Source organism: Nylanderia fulva, unplaced genomic scaffold (assembly GCF_048542155.1).
Source record: "Nylanderia fulva isolate GAGA-0341 unplaced genomic scaffold, ASM4854215v1 Scaffold9, whole genome shotgun sequence".
NCBI classification, from domain to species: domain Eukaryota; kingdom Metazoa; phylum Arthropoda; class Insecta; order Hymenoptera; family Formicidae; genus Nylanderia; species Nylanderia fulva.
The window spans coordinates 5,333,254-5,349,473 of NW_028191026.1; the positions used below are offsets into that span (position 1 = coordinate 5,333,254).

The window sequence follows — 16,220 nt, forward strand, 5'->3', positions numbered from 1 at the left end:
AAACATTTTCTCTCATTAATATTGTCCTCTTTTTGGTTAATTGAGTAGCGTCATATCGCAACATTACTGCAAAAAACCAAAAAGAAGGTATTGCATATTATTGCACACCAATGACTCAAGCATCTCCTAGTGAATCAGAGATGGATCTAAGGAGCGTGCATTGTTTGCATCCGCAATACCTTCGCTTTTAGAATAGATGTATCATTTTAAAGCTTTAACTTACCTCCACAATTTGTTCCTCAAAGTAGTGACTTATTATAGAGTTGTGAGCCTTTAGGAATTCCTCCTCCGACATTTGAGGCTTACGGCTAATTGCGCCAGACTCCGACGCGGATTTCAATACAGGCGGAAGCATCGATACATTTCGGCTTTGCGAGTTGTCTAATAACGAGTGACTTTCTCTACTCGGACCTGCGATACTCGGTTGATGCGTGCCGTTTCGAGAACCCCTACCATCTATAAGAAAAATATTACTCGTAAGAATTACTTTTCAAAGAGTATTTTTACGTTGTGTGATATACGTTGTATTAAAGTATTTGTGTGAGAGAGAGAGAGAGAGAAAGAGAAAACATACCATAAGAAGATCTGTAGTCGCGACTACTTTCCCTTGGACCTGTTGATCTCGACCTATAATAATAGATAGAAACTTATATATTGTTTGACATGCATCTAAATGTTGACTCAAAGTTTGAAAAACGTCAGAATTAATTTGCAATCATATAAGTTTTAGAAGATTCAGAAACTCTAGTCTGTAATTAAGTATCATCATATAACAAAGTATAAAATGACTGTGATATAACTTGGAGTAATGTGCAACTTACCCAGAAAGTGGTAGCGGTGGCATCTTTTTATCTTGATCCAAATTCGCCATATTGTCCAAGCAAGCAAATTTATTTGTGTTGGTTATTGTCTTGGAATTGGAATTGGACGGGATAGATCTCCATAGATAAGACGCCCTGTTGCCAAGTTGCATATCGTCCATCGGTGGCTATTTAAAAAAAAAAAAAGGAACAAAAGTTGATGAAATTGATGATAACACTTTAATAGTAGAAAGCGAAAAAATAAAATATTAATTTTACAAAAGGATCTAAATTGTTATTTACCGTCTTAATTTTCAATTTGGCTGTCTCCACCGAGTATGCCACGGGTCTTACTCTTCCTACTGGTTGACTCCAACCATCGTCATTAGGTCCACCTGGTCCACCTAGTATGAAAAATGATTTGTTAATAATAATTAATAAATAATTCATTAGGATATAGTATACTGCAAAAAATGTGTTCTTAACAAAGAAAATAGATGTTATTAGCAAGACTTACGATTTCTTTTCCTGTCGCTATTACGATCATCTTTTCGTGGAGGATTTAACGAAGTGTTATTGACTTGCATATCCAGTCTCTCGGATTCCGCTTCTTTTTGAATTTCATCTATCGTTTTGGGATTGTTTTCATTTCTTCTCGGAATCCACTTGTTTGCTCTTAAATCTATAACATCTTGAAGCATAAAACGGATTCTCGAACTAATTTTGACTCCGTCTTTGCTCGGTCTATCATCTTTATTTCGGGTGACGATATCTTGCATTCGATTGAAGTATTCTTGCATTTCCTGAATAAAAAGAAATAAAATTACAGATTCAAATACAGATATATTATAGTTGAGGAATATTAAATGTTTCAATTAGATACGAATAATTAAAACAAGTATTGTTTTAGGACATTACATCAATAGCAGCAGCAGCAGCAGCAGCAGCAGCAGCAGTAGCAGCACTGGGCGGCTGCTGTGCTTTCAATTCCAAGTCTTTGCCAATTGTTGTTAACAATTTGCATAAGCACTCCAAGTTGTCCTCATCATTCTGATCTAATAAGTGACGGATACAACGATGCATGATTTTGGTAGTCAATATTTGTTGTCTATACAATTCTCCGATAAATCTGCAAAAAAAAAAAAAAAAAAAAAAACAATGGATAAAATATATTTAATATGATAAACATACAAATTCACACTTAAATACCCTAAAAAAATGTCAATTACAAATGATTAAATAAAACCATTTATTTACCGAATATTTCCTACAGACTTGACGCGTACACGACGTTCTTCCTCGTCGAATTCCAAGTACAATAGTTTCTTCTTTTCCTGATAAAAATAAACGCAAGAAAACGATAATTAAGAATATCATTAGATTTATAAAAATGAAATGTTTGATTGCAGAAAGAAAAAAATTAAAAATACAAGATATACTTACAGGATCCGTACATTCGTCGATTTCCTTAAGCTTTCTTTTTCTTTCAACGTCGTCAATTGGATTTTTCTCAAACTCTTTTTGGCAACGTGTGATAATGAGCTTCTTAAAGTTGACGGAGCTATCTTGGTTATTGGCTCCCGCAACCTCCATCATACCTAGTTCTTTGCACATCAACGCATACTCCACAGAGAAGCTGGGCTCATCTACAGCCTTTTCAAAGACCAGATTGATGACTCCTTGCAGACGTTCGGGTGTATCGATCTCCAAACTCCTAACTTGTGAGACCAACGTGTTGAACTTTTGTGGAGTGAGCTTGTTCAATACACTTCGTACTTTCTTGTAGAGGGCTTCGGTCTTCGTCTCGTCCTCGGTGAGACTAGCTGCATTTAATCTCGTAGGTCTCCACGCATTTTCCGCTTCTCTGAGTTTCACGTCTTCTCTGAGCGATAAAGAAACGTGAATAACATTTGGTTTGTTTGGCTTTGGTTTGCCCCGCTCGCTCGCTCTCTTCGTTGCAGGCTGCGTAAAGAAAAAAAAAACAAAACACATCTTGTATTAATATCGGAAATTAATACTCGTAACAACTAATTCGACAAGGAGAGAAAAAACTCAATCAGGAAATATGTATTATCCGTCAAGAGATTTCGGACCACTACTTTTACTCGGCATCATTTATTAGTCCATCAATTACTTTTCTTTGCGACATATATTTTTTTTTATTCCTTAATTCAACTTACCAGTCTTCCACCAGGATTTCCGAGAGCTCCCGATTTTGCAAATCCTGGCATCAATGAGTCATGCCTCGTCATGTTTGCGTCCTTAAACGCTCTCAAGTCCACGGCGTTATGCGCATTCTGCAAAAGGATCACGTTTGATGACACACCGCATATATAAATAATTACACGCGTAACAACAATGAAATCATCATCAATCGTACACACCTGCATACTGTCCTTCAGAACGGCTTGTAAATTCGGGAGATTAGGCGGCTTGATTTTACTATTGGGCTCGAACTGGAGCCTTATTAAAAAATCGCGATCGTAGATCTTCTTGCCGCTCAGATTCGCCGGACTCCACTGGTCCTTCTTATAGTCGTATCTGAGCTGCGGCTGTCTAGGTGCGGGAGCGACTTCGTTCGACGACGCGGTGCTGCCGGACGCCTTGACCTCCTGCTTCTCGGGAACGATCGGCGTCGCCGCTATCGTCGCCGCCGCCTTCTCGTCGTTGGACGCGTGAAACGCCGAGGCCTTGAAGTTCTCCTCATTCTTCTGCGCGACGAGGGGATCCAGGTCGACCAGGATCTCCAAAGGCTCCGAGTTGTCCTCGGTGAACGCGTGGTCGACAACGTCGTCGACGGCGAACGCATTCGATTTCACGTCGTCCTCCCTCTTCGGGGAGGCTTCCTTGCTGCAAGGCGGAATAACCTTGTCTACGACGTGAGGAAGCGTCTGTACAGGAAGAACGCTTTCCTTAGGCACCTCGGCGGGAGCTTGTTTCTCGGGTTTCACGACCGGGTGGACAGACAGAATCTCCTTCTTCGATTCATAATTGTCCTTCTCCTTGATATCCTTGCTAATGTCTCTGGCAGGCTCCTTATTGCTGTCTCTCGAGACGGGAACATGTTGAAGCTGCTGCTGCTGCTGTTGCTCCTTGTTGTCCTGCTTGAGCTCGGTCGTTGTCGGTACGGTATTCACGAAGGCATCCATATCCGTGCCCTCCTTCTCGGCGCCCTTGCGATTCAGCTGCTCACGTTTCGATTTATTTTTACTTTTTTGCTTCTGCATAGCTTTACCTAGAGAACAGAAAACAAACGCGTATTACAAAGGTGTAATTACATCAGAAAGAAGAGTCGCGCGCGTTATTTCAATCAACTTGAAAGGAAAAGAGCGAAGGGGCCAGGTTCTCCTGGACCCTAGGCCAAGAGTGGCCTTGATCTCGAGATCTTCAGGTACCGTGATCTCGGGATCCTCGTCGATTACGACTCTTGGATCTCGTGCTGCTGCTAGCACGGCTGTTTCTTCGGTCGCCCATGTTTGTGCACGTGCACACCGACTCTCTTCTCACATCCTCGACGACGACGACGACGACGACAACGTCGGGATGGATGGGGCTCGAGTTTCTGTCGCTTGCGTCCGCGGCACTGATTCAGTATTTATTTATAAACCTGCCAAATCCCTGCCAAAAACGTGGCGTAGATGCGACGGCACGAAGAACGTGCAACGAAAATCGCCAATGTCCCTCCTCGGCGACGATCATCTCGTCGCCGACGAGGCGAACATATGGCGGATTCGGCCTCGAACCGAGACCCTATATTCCGTCCAGGGTACGGAACTTGCGACGATGATTATGATTATGATTATGATTATGATGATAATGATGATGATGACGATGACTATGATGATGATGACGTGATGACGACCTCCGCGAACGATTGTTCTCCGACTGAAAGACACTTCGGAAAACCCTCGGGCCTGGCTAGCCGCGACGACTTTCACGCATCTATTTTAACCTGTGAACTGGCGCAAACCGACAGGCACGACATAGGATTTCTTAAATTAGTTCTGTTCGCCGGTTAGCGCGACGGAGCAGGCGCACTGGGGCGCAATTTTAGGCGGCTCGATCTCCATAACGTGTATCTCTCTCTCTCTCTCTCTCTCTCTCTCTCTCTCTCTCTCTCTCTCTCTCTCTCTCTCTCTCTCGGGAATGAGAGGACAAAAAACGCTTTATCTCGTGGGAGACGTTGGATCGAAAAATCGGTACAATAGCAGGAATCCCTCCTTTCTTTCCTTCGCGAACGGATTTCTCTCCCAGCTGACGAAATCGGTTAATTAATTGGACGTTCACCGACCGTCTCGGATTCGATTCTCGACGCACCATCGGACGAAAGTGGATCGGAGTCGCGTGTTACAAAAGCAGGTCGAGAGACCAGCCGGTCTCTCCTCCTTCCTGGGAGGAGGAGGATCGGATCCTCCGATCGAGAAGAATCGTCGCGTCGGGATATCTCTGAAACGCGAAGAGGAACGATGACGCGCAGCGACTGCAAATTTCGAGAAAGACGATATAATTAGACGATGCCTGGCTCTGGTGGATCATCATCGTCGGGGGCTCAAAGAGTATCGCGCGAATTTAACAAAAAATTTCGCAACAACGTATCTCTTACTTTCTCTCCTTATCGATAAATAAAACAAATATATAAAATTTATATATATATATATATAGAGAGAGAGAGAGAGAGAGATGCGATATCATTTTTTTACATTAATTACAAGCAATTATATTCGTCGGAGAAACAAGACTTTATCGACGGAATACAAAGAAGGCGAAGCGATTGACACACGCCCTCTCTTCCGGTCCGTCTTGTTAAAGAATCTCCTGCGGTATTTTATGAAGCAGTCGCCGCCGCCGCCGCCGTCGCGTTTTCCGATGACTTTTTCTAAACCGCGGAAGACTTTCACCCGCGGCTTCTCAAGGTTGTCGCTCCGTCGCAGGGACGGCGGCGGCGCCGAAAGTCTCGTGGTATTTTTTTCGGCGCACACGTACACGCCGCGTGTTCTCCTCTCGTGAAATGGCGTTGGGAGCCCGAGGAGAGGACTCCCGGCCGTGCAACGAGCGCGTGCGCACGCTGACGCGCGCACTCACGCACTCACGCACGCACAGCGGCCGTGACCCCGGCTGCGAAAAGAATTCCTTCGACCGAGCGCAACATTTCGACGATAAAACTATTTTCTGCCGATCCGCGCCTCCGAAAAAACCACATGATTTTTCGAAACGTCACCTGTCAAAAAATTCTCCATCTGTCAAAAAAAATCGTTATCTGTCAAAAAATCGCGCGCTACATATGTCGCGTAATTATTCGAGATTATTTTATTTGCAATTCAAGAAATATTTGCGAAATAAAAGTCTTGTTATATTATCGTGGGGCTGAAGGGCGAAATTTTGCTCCGAAAAATCGGAGCAAATTTTTCTCAGGATTCCCATCGACTCTTCGAAAGTGGAACCAAAGGATGATTTTTTTTCTCGCAAAGATCGATTCCTCTCGAAGGACGGTGCACCTCGGCGAGCCAATATGGTGCGGCGTTCTCTTTCGATCATTCACAAAATGGCCACACACCAACCACGCGAAAGAGCACATGTACGTCTTCCGAAAATTCAATTCCACGTACTGCTACGGAATTTTTAAACCAACGATCAATTTTACGTGAGGCATAATTTTAAGGTCACTAAAAAAATCCTACTCGAGTATTTTCTATGCGCAAAAAGGCGTGTATGATTTTATTCGCATCGCGATGCCAAGTCCACGTGGTGGGCGGAAAATTCGGACTGGATAAAGTGTTACATCTCGTCGGAGAAAACGGAGAATTTTCTTACATTTTTCATTTTTTTTCCTTTTAATAACGAAAAACCGGAAAGCGCAAAGTAGCGGAATTTGCGTGAATCTCCTCCTTTGTGGAGATTCGGGCCGAATCGCGCAATATTATCAGCGCAATATCGCCACGTAGAATTGCGCATGTAATTAACAAATCTAATGAAACAAATAAGAGAGAGATAAGAGCAAAAACGAGGCGCGCTCGTCTTGTCTCGGCTCGTTTCGCGCCGTCTCGTTGGAGACCACAAGATGTCGGGGAACCACGTTGCCAGGGAGTGCGAGATACCGACATTTTTTCGCGCACCAAATTGATAAAGAGAGATAGAGAGAGAGACAAACCTCATTAATACGTACATCTCGATCCACCGGGACGATATAGTTTCTTTCGCAGCTGATTTTCGCACCTCTTTTCTCACTGTTTCGCGTTGCTATTCACTAGACCGAAATCCATTCCTCGGAGATTTAACGAGATCAGGGACACTCTCTCTTTCTTCCTCGCGGGACGAGAAACGAGATGGAGAGGCAGGAAGGCGGACGAAAAAATGGAAGAAAAACGACGCGTGTATAGGGCGCTCGTCGCGTTAAAAAAAAATATATGTACAATTATTTTCGTGGGCGGTGATTACACAGATTTTACTTCAACACGACGTATAATAAGCGTATTCGTTACGTGGGCGTACAATATGTGTGTGATCGAGGGAAGTGAAAAAGAGGCGAATTTAAAAAAAAATGTTTTAAAAATTAAAATTAATTAAAACAATATTAAAATTAATAAAAAAAACGTTAAAATAAAATTAAAATACAATTAAATTAAAAAAAAAGGAGGGGAACAGAGTTGGGAGAAGAGAGCGGAGTGAAATGCGGCCGGCTAGCACAGCACGTGCTGGCTACTGAAGGCCGTCCGGTCCCCGACGACGAAGGAGAGACCGACACCGTCGTCTCACGTCATCTCCCTCACCCTTCGTTTCTTCCCGCGCGCGCGCGCGCGGCTCCTTCGTTCATTCTCGCCGACAGTCGGCCATTTTCGCGCAGTCGCGTCACCGTCTCTCGCTCCCTCTTTCGGACTCGGCTTTCTTCGCCACCTTCGGAGTTCCTACCCGGTTCTCTATCGAAGCACAAAAGGTAGAGATCTTTTGTCGTACTCGAAGTAATCCGGTAAAGGGCTCCACGTTTTTCACATACCTTCGCTTCGGATTTTTTCGACTTTTCCGAGGAGGAAAAAAAATTAATATAAACAATAGCGCCGAGATTTTCTCGATCTCTCGAATTGACAGATGAGATAAACAATAAATATTTCGATAAACAAAAATTGTCAGCAATGCGTTTTTGGCGGGAAAACGAGCGGAAGGATGGAGCACGTGTATCCGCGAATTAATTGAGTCGCAGAGTATCGATCGCAATTCTAAGCATTAAAATGAGCGAGTTAATAAATGTATCCTTATAAATATTTGATTGCAGCACGGGAAATTTCAGGGAACTTCGTACAAAATCGCAAGCGAGAAATGTGGAAAACAAACAATAATCTTACCCTTTTTCTTCATGTTGAGGCCCACAATTGATCGAACGCCTGGACTTGATAAGTTTCGAAAAAGTTTTGCACGTCAAAAGGGAAAAAAAAAACCACGCTAATCGAACATTCCTTTTCGAACGAAAAGAAAACTACTATACTAAATCACGAATATGAAACACTTCGATGCCGGCAAACGTTCCTCGACAACAACAACACAAGACGCTTTCTTCGGAAATTCGTCGAGCGTGAATCGACGCGGGAACGTCTACCCTCGAGTTTATTTACGTCCGAGATATTCGATGCGAGGTGGAAATCGACGATCGGCTTCGATTCGATCAACGCGCAGTGATTTAAAACACTTCGAATGGCCGTTCCGCACCACTTTGCGTCCTTGTAACGGTCGAAGGGAAAAGAAAAAAAAAAAAAAAGAAAAAACTCGAAGAGACAAGTGTTTTCTATCGTCAAAGTCACGAAGACACTGGCGAGGGATGACGATGAGAGCGACGCGGTACACTTCCGTAAGAGTCGCGTGTGCAGGAGCGAACGATGACACACCGAGATGCACTCGAGTAAGACTGAGCGAGGCTCCTCGTGGCTTTGGAGGTTAGACTTGAGATCAGGCTGGGTTACGTTAGGTTGGGACGCGGCGAGTCGCGCCCTCTTTCGGAAAAGCGCCGAGACGAAAAAGTTCCTAAACGATGCGCGGGAACATTTTTGCTTCTTCCGCGCACTTCCACAGAAAGAGAGAAAGACACGTGCACTGAGAAAAACGTTTGTCCACTCGACTAAACCCTTTCAACTGAATATTTTTTTTCTCATTTACACATATAAAATATTAAATACAATATACAATTGAATATCAAATACATAAAAAATATAGAACACATATAAAATTAAATATTGAATATATGAAAATATATAAAAATGCATGTGAAATTAAATTATAACAAAATGTAAGTATATTAAATACAATATACAATTGAATATTGAATATATGAAAAAATATAAAAATGCATATAAAATTAAATTATAACAAAATGTATATTTGATTATACTAATATATGTAATTAACAAGACAGTAATTTAGTTGAAAGGTTTAGTCAAATTAATATTTTTTATTTCAGTGTGCACGTGTCTTCGAGCAAATTCGATTGTACTCGTATACAAATTTACAATAGGATGAGTAATGTCAGTGTTCATTATTTTACTTTTTTGATTATTTTTAATTTACTTTTCAAATCAATCACACATTTTATTTTTAAAGTAAAGTAATTAATACTAATTGTGTATTATTATTATAATCGTTAAATACGAATTATAATAATAACTCGCACGTATTATAATTATCCTACTGTTGATAATAATTAATCACTGTTGATATTAAATTGATAATAATTGAAATTAATTTGAAAAGTAATTTACAATTAATTAAAAAGTAAAATAATAAATACTAACATTACTCATTCTATTGTAAATTTGTATACGATAACATTAAATAAAATTCTACTGCTATCATTAGAAAACGTCCGAATGACAATTAAAAATTCGCTCCTCCGATGACTGATTATTAAAATCGATTCCACGATTTAATATCAATTTAATATTAATCGATCGAATAAGGAGGGGAAATCGTTTGTTCGGACAAACACATTTACGTGAAAATCGCGCTTATCTAAGAGAGAAAGAGAAAGAGAGACTTGGGTTTATCGCGAACGCGCAAAGTTCAAACGATCTCGAGAGGTCTCTTAGAGAAAGAGAGGGATGATGACATTCATTTTCTCTATTAATGAATAATATTTGCAGCAAACCAAACCATATGTTTACTCGATGTTGATCGATAATGCCGCGACCCGAGTGAATTTCCGGTCGCGAGAGCAAAAGAGACGAGAGGAAAGAGAGAGGAGGATGTATCCTTGAGTAAAACTCGTTCAAGGCTGCACACTCGCCGCATGGGCGTAACCCGAACATATGTATATTCACGCTTTCTTTCATCCTTCATCTCTTTCCTCTCCGGAAAATTTTCGAGTCGACAATTAAAAGATGCCAGATGATTAATTTCGCTGCATCTCGAGATTTTTTAAAATTCTCGCGTACCATTTTTTTTTTTTTAATATAAAATGATCGCTCAAATATTCAGTTCCACTGGAATGACACGAATCATTTATTTAAATTAATAATTATCAATCTCGAACGACTCGAAACATCCGGCTCTTCTACTGGAAACATGGACGTCCGCAGGATTTTTTTCCAGAGTTGTTTCTTGTTATTAATTTTCTCTTCTATTTTTCTATTATTTATCCTTTTTTATTTTTTTAAATTCAATTTTTTAATTATTTTATTTCAATATTTTTCTATTAAATAAAATTGCAAATAAATCCCAGTGTTTATTCATTCCCCTGCGGACGTTCATGATTGAAGATAATAAAGTATTAGCAAAAAATACTCACCGTCCGCGGGTTTCTGCTGTATCTCATTTCTAGGGTGCGCCTCCGTTTCGGTTTTGTCACCAACCGCGTCGCCGTTCGGCTTCTGGTGATGATGGTGATGATCCGCTGCCTGGTTGTGAACGGGCGTAGGAGTGGTACCGCGAGAGCCGAGGCTCTTCTCCCTGGTCTTCCTCTCCTTTGACTCTTTGGTATTCGAAGGCAGCTCGGTGGCGTTAAGTTTCCTCCTAGGCGGCGAGTTTGACGTGGCCTTGGATAGATTAGGGAACGGCTCCCTGGTAGGAACGAGATTAGCACTCGAGGCAGTGGCGGACGGTTTCGGGAGTTCCTGGGTCGGGGTGATGTTGCTCCAATACGGAGCGATCGACGTCTGTATCGCATTGGACGCGGATACGCTGAGGCTCTTCGTGGTAGACTCAGGTCCAATGCCAGCTCCGGCGGTCGTCACGGCGACTCCGACGGTCTCGACGACGGGTTCGACGGTCTCGGCGGTCGCGGTCGCTGTTTCGGTGCTAGCGGTCGGCGCGGAAGTAAGCTGCACGGAAACAGGATCTTTATTCGCGACGGTGATCATCGGTGGAACGACGGGCGATGACGACTCCTCGATCGTCACGCTCTTCGCCGCTTCGCTCCTAGGCTGGAACTCCTTCGCGGGGAGTTGCAACGCCTTCGGATCCGTCGTCTTTGCCGTGCTGTTAGGTTCTATCTGTCCCGCATTACTACAAGTACCTAACAATTGACTACCTATCGTAGATACGGGTTTGCCGGCGCCAGCGCCGGCTTGCGTGGACAGAGACGGAGGACCGGTGTTACATTGACTATTACTGACGTCACTAGCCGAATTGTGTGCATTCGTTGCTAGTGACGCGTGCGCGGTCGTTTGAGTCGTGGGCGCCGTTTCGGGCGCGCTCGTCGATACCGAGTCCGATTCCTCGGTCGCGGCTTTCGCGACGCGAGCCGCGAAATCGGCTATCACCTCCGCACCATTATTCTGTAACAATCACCAAATCTGCGTGATAGACGGTGACACGTCGCTATTCATTCAGACATTACGCTTGACAACTAAAAACTGGCTTCCAAACTCAAATCATAGAGCGAGAGAAATCAAAACTAAAAGCACTTGGATGAACGAAACAAATGATCAAGACTTTATACATCTGTCACCCTACAGCCATAAGATCCTCGTTAGATATGTATATCGAGTAAATGAGGGGAAATAAAAAAAGAAAAAAAAATGCTTTTCATCGATATCGAGATTAAAAACCGACATCAATATGAAAAAGAATTCTGTCGTACATATATAGACATGTTGAGGCTCCTGGGCTCTTGCCGACTATGTTACAATTGTGACGTCAGAGGTGAGAAAACACACGCTAAAAATTCTTAGATGCCATTTCGCATTTCAAATAACTTTAGCACACTCTTCAAATACTTCGAAAACTAGCCTTTTCTCTTTATAATCAATCAATAGCTGTAAAATGATTGTAATATAAGTCCAGTCTCCATCTAGTCTCTGCATATGTGCAGTCATTTCATATAACAAAGTCTGATATCATGATCATTTTACAGTTGTTGATTGACTATCAAAGAAAGGATAGTTTTCGAAGTATTGTTAAAGTGTGCCATATGAAATAGTGTTTTATTGAAATGTTTTTATTTAAAAATGGCATCTAAGAATTTTCAGCATGTGCTTTCTTGCCTCTGAAGTCACAATCCAACATGATCGTTGCGAGAACCCAGGAGCCTTAAATGTCTTTGAAAAATATCTAATCGTTTCCATCTATTCAAGTATGAAAATTTCAAACAATTCACTAGAGGACATGGCTCGTGTGGGTACACAGATACAAATATAAACAATTGACTATGAGAGTTAAATTTCTAATGTACGTGAATAAGGTACAATATTACGTTGCACGTATTAGTTATTTACAGAGCACAGGCTTCATTGTATGCTAAACTCTCTTAGTCAATTGTCGATACATTTCGACGTAACTCACCTGTGGTTGTGGCGTCTCACGATTACTGGATTCACCACTCTGCGTAGTTTCGTTATCCTTATAAATCTCGTCGCTTATATTTTTGCCCGTTAATGGATTCACTATGTCCAAAATGGCGTTCTGTCCTCTAGGTTTCCGAGACCTAGTGGCACTGTTGGCGTTTGTCGCACCACCATTATGGCCCGCGTACACGTCTAAAGAATTAATATAAGAATTGACCCAAGCTGGATTATGTAAAGCATTGCCCGGGAAAAAAAAAAAGAAAAAAAAAATTAGATTCATCAGATAAACACAAAGTAAAAACGTAAAATTAACATAATATAAATGATAAAAAGATATATCTATTTTAAAATATTCTACAATTACAATTCAAAACAAGATATATAATAGTAAAATATCAGTAATAGTAAATAAATAATAAAGTTTATCTGTATTAAATATTGTATTTAAAAGCAACGTACCGGGTTGCGTGAGAGGTATACCCATCGTGGACAGAGGCTGGGCTTGTTGGGTAGGTTGCTGAATTGTACCTTGTGGTACAACTGGAGCACCTTGAGCACTGGCCAGTGGATTTGCGACATGTTGCGCTCCACCACTGACCGCACTTGTATTCGGCCTCAAATTCACGTTTGACGCATAGTAATCTGTCGAAAAACGCGTTTATGTAAACATGATTGAATTTGTCTCGCTTTAACGCGTGAGAGAGAGAAATGTAAATCGTAAATATAACTTACATCCAGGCTGCGGGGCGGTCGTATAATGTCCGAACATAGGAGGTTGCGTTATAAGCTGATGAGGTGAAAACGACGGATGATAAAACGACGCGGTGTTTTGATGCGGCTGATGCCTTTGGGCATGAGGTGGACCAGAGAACTGAAAATGTAACAGAGAAGCTGTTACATTTCTAATACTTAACAAGTACATATACATGAAAAAATAACGATACCGAATAATGATGTACAATTATGTACAAAATAATAGCACCGGTTGAAAAAATGAGAGAAATTTGTATGTTTCCTCTACCATGTTTTAATTGTATATCTAGGATTAAATTTTCGTGATCTTCGAACAAACTGACGAGTACCAGAAAATCCTTTAATAATCACTTTTCGATATTGGAGGAAATATACAAATTACCTTCATTTTTTCAGCCGATGCTATTATTTTACACCCAACTGTATAATATATTAGATAGGTAAATTTTCACAATATGCGGTACCTGAAGCGGTATTTGATTATTTATGGGATACACCGACTGTTGGTGTGGTCCCGTGTGAAGCCCGTGGACTTGACTCTGACTTATATACATCGCACTGGGCTGCACTGGTAAACCATGATGCGGGTATAACGCAGGCGGTTGTCCTCCACCACCTACCCCTGTCATCCCGACTACTGGTGTTCCGCTCGCGCTCTGGCCACCTCTATGATTGATACCACGCGGTTGTTGTGGCCTTGGACCCGTTTGATAATAGCCCTATAATGCACGAACAAGTCGTTAGAACATTTTCTCCCTTCGCAGGAGTATTTATGTACAGGTAACACGACGCATACCTGAGACGTCGGTCTGTTCTGCGCCGGCACGTAAACCTGTTGTAAAGACGCCGGTTGCGTCTGCAAATGGGCTTGCTTTCCCATTTCCTGAGGTGACGGCGTGTGAACAGGCGGTGTCGTGGTAGGCGCCGGACCTTGCGGCGGTTGTGACTGCACCCCTGGTGTCGGTGCTTGCGAGGGTGCTTGTCCACCAGCTGGACCTCCCGACGGTATACCCGCTGCGGATTGTCCTATCGTCTGTATCCCGCCCAGCGGCGGCGGCCCTCTGCCCGTGGGTACTCCTACATTACTCGCAGCACTTCCACCCACCTGGCCCCCTGGCTGGGCGCTGTAATTTCCATGAAACTCCGATCCTGAAACGAGATTTACAATTTGTTTTAATACGTCGTCCTGTATAACAATTGTCAGCCGTCCAATTCGCCATTTCTCGCTATCTTATAATGTCATGCAAAATTGTTTCACACTCTTTCACAGCATAATAAATAGGCGTAAAATAAAGATACGCAAGGTCAGTGCTACGATGTAAAACTCTGTGTGTGCTCTACAAATTTGTATATAGTTTCTATGTGTAATTTATTTCTTTATGTATGTTTTATAATTTTATATGATGAACAATTGTATCTTTTAATCCTTAATATGGTATACAAGATATACCATGATACATTAATGCGAGATGTTGTAAATAAATGTGTAGAGCAAATAAAACAAGATAATATAACACAAGATTTATATATTCCTATTTTCTAACATTAATTTTTCAAATATTTGAGTCTTATCTCTTATTAAACAGAAATGTGATTCAAAAATCATTAACAAAATGCATTCACCGGAAATTGAAATGAATCGTACCATGTTTAGATTGATTAAGCTTGCTACAAGCATATTGCGTTAAACATTATGTGTCTTAGGTTATTCTGATAAGAATCAGACACATATATAAAATATAAAAACATAAATATTTCCCAAATTTATTGGAGAGTTACAGAGCTGTATTTATATCTGAACCAAATATATAAGACTCGTTTAGATATATAGTATTATAATTGTGGATTTATTATTATATATATATCATGGATTAATATTATAAAATTATTGTGGATTATATAAGTATAAAAATGAGTACAAAAAAAGATAAGTAGCTACGCACTGAGTAATATAAGATATTAAAATGAATAATCTACGATTTTAAATTGTTGCGTAAAAAGACAGAGAGGTAGAAATATATATTATGAATTATATGAGTATAAAAATAAGTACAAAAAAAAAAAAAAGATAAGTAGCTACGCAGTAATAAAATATAAATGATCTACGATTTTAAATTGTTGCTTAAAGACAGAGAGGTAGAAAGCAAAGTCAGGCTGTTTGCGAAGGAAAGAAAAGTCCAACTTTCTGCACCCGTATAAGAAACACAGAACACGACACTAATCGCGCGAGCTTACACAGCACATAGATAAGTTATCTAGGCGCAGCAGCAGCACGTATTCCCGAAACGCGTATATCTCGCCTCCCAATCTCGATAAGGTTCCCTCTCGGTTATCCTCGATCTCCTAACCAATTATACACGTCAATTACGAGGCGACACGTCGACGTTTTCGAGACTTCGTTATCGCGTCCCCGATATTCACGTTTATACTTCCGGGATTCGCAGCCGTGAATTCCGTTATTCGAGATACCTCGTCAACGTCTTCGCCGCGTCCTCGGAAGTTAAACGGAAGCGAGGGGAAGTCGAGGAGACCGGATGAATGGACAGGACGGAGGGACCCGGTGATAGATCACGCGCGACTGTTTCTCGCTCCTGCTCGAAGAGAGGAAAAATATGGGACCGTTTCCAGCATGTCCGCGCTCTACTGCTCACCGTCTTTATTTCCCCGGGAACCTGGTCTGGATCCGTTCGTTGAGTCTATCCTTCGAAGGAGTTGCAGGAAAACGATTCTCGAGGATGATCTCGGTTACGAGAATGAAACGCTGGCCCGACAGCGAGATTCCAACGTAAGCGAACGCGACGACGGACCGACCTCGCGGACGGCCATCTTTGCACATGTGGGCAGGGACCGGGGAACAGTGGCGCCATCTGGCGGCGCGCGCGGGAATCGATTCGAGACAGGAGCG

The 16,220-nt window shown here is 41.8% G+C and overlaps 2 protein-coding genes and 1 non-coding gene across 8 annotated transcripts in view; 1 reads left to right on the forward strand and 2 right to left on the reverse strand.

Moving 5' to 3' along the window:
- Positions 1-8,791, forward strand: part of Burs (Cuticle-tanning hormone bursicon) — an 18,439-nt gene extending 9,648 nt beyond the window's left edge. The window contains exon 5 of the mRNA XM_029301541.2: positions 8,068-8,791. The gene's annotated coding sequence lies outside the window, so the exon portion shown is untranslated. The remainder of the gene's footprint in view (positions 1-8,067) is intronic.
- Eif4g (eukaryotic translation initiation factor 4 gamma) overlaps positions 1-16,220 on the reverse strand; it is a 47,177-nt gene that overhangs the window by 5,405 nt on the left and 25,552 nt on the right. For 4 of the 6 annotated variants that reach the window (XM_085489678.1, XM_085489680.1, XM_085489679.1 and 1 more), the window contains 16 exons: positions 14,112-14,464; positions 13,780-14,034; positions 13,295-13,433; positions 13,022-13,204; positions 12,561-12,784; positions 10,567-11,554; positions 3,185-4,035; positions 2,981-3,097; positions 2,244-2,762; positions 2,058-2,134; positions 1,719-1,929; positions 1,318-1,603; positions 1,104-1,204; positions 822-988; positions 575-627; positions 224-456 (listed from right to left, as the gene is read on the reverse strand). In XM_085489678.1, the coding sequence (XP_085345804.1) occupies positions 224-456; positions 575-627; positions 822-988; positions 1,104-1,204; positions 1,318-1,603; positions 1,719-1,929; positions 2,058-2,134; positions 2,244-2,762; positions 2,981-3,097; positions 3,185-4,035; positions 10,567-11,554; positions 12,561-12,784; positions 13,022-13,204; positions 13,295-13,433; positions 13,780-14,034; positions 14,112-14,464 (4,757 nt within the window). The remainder of the gene's footprint in view (positions 1-223; positions 457-574; positions 628-821; positions 989-1,103; positions 1,205-1,317; positions 1,604-1,718; positions 1,930-2,057; positions 2,135-2,243; positions 2,763-2,980; positions 3,098-3,184; positions 4,036-10,566; positions 11,555-12,560; positions 12,785-13,021; positions 13,205-13,294; positions 13,434-13,779; positions 14,035-14,111; positions 14,465-16,220) is intronic. The other 2 variants (XM_029301536.2, XM_085489677.1) reach the window with 1 other exon arrangement.
- On the reverse strand, positions 21-160 carry LOC146719683 (small nucleolar RNA SNORA53). The gene has a single exon (XR_014926442.1). It is a non-coding gene; the product is annotated as a small nucleolar RNA SNORA53 (small nucleolar RNA).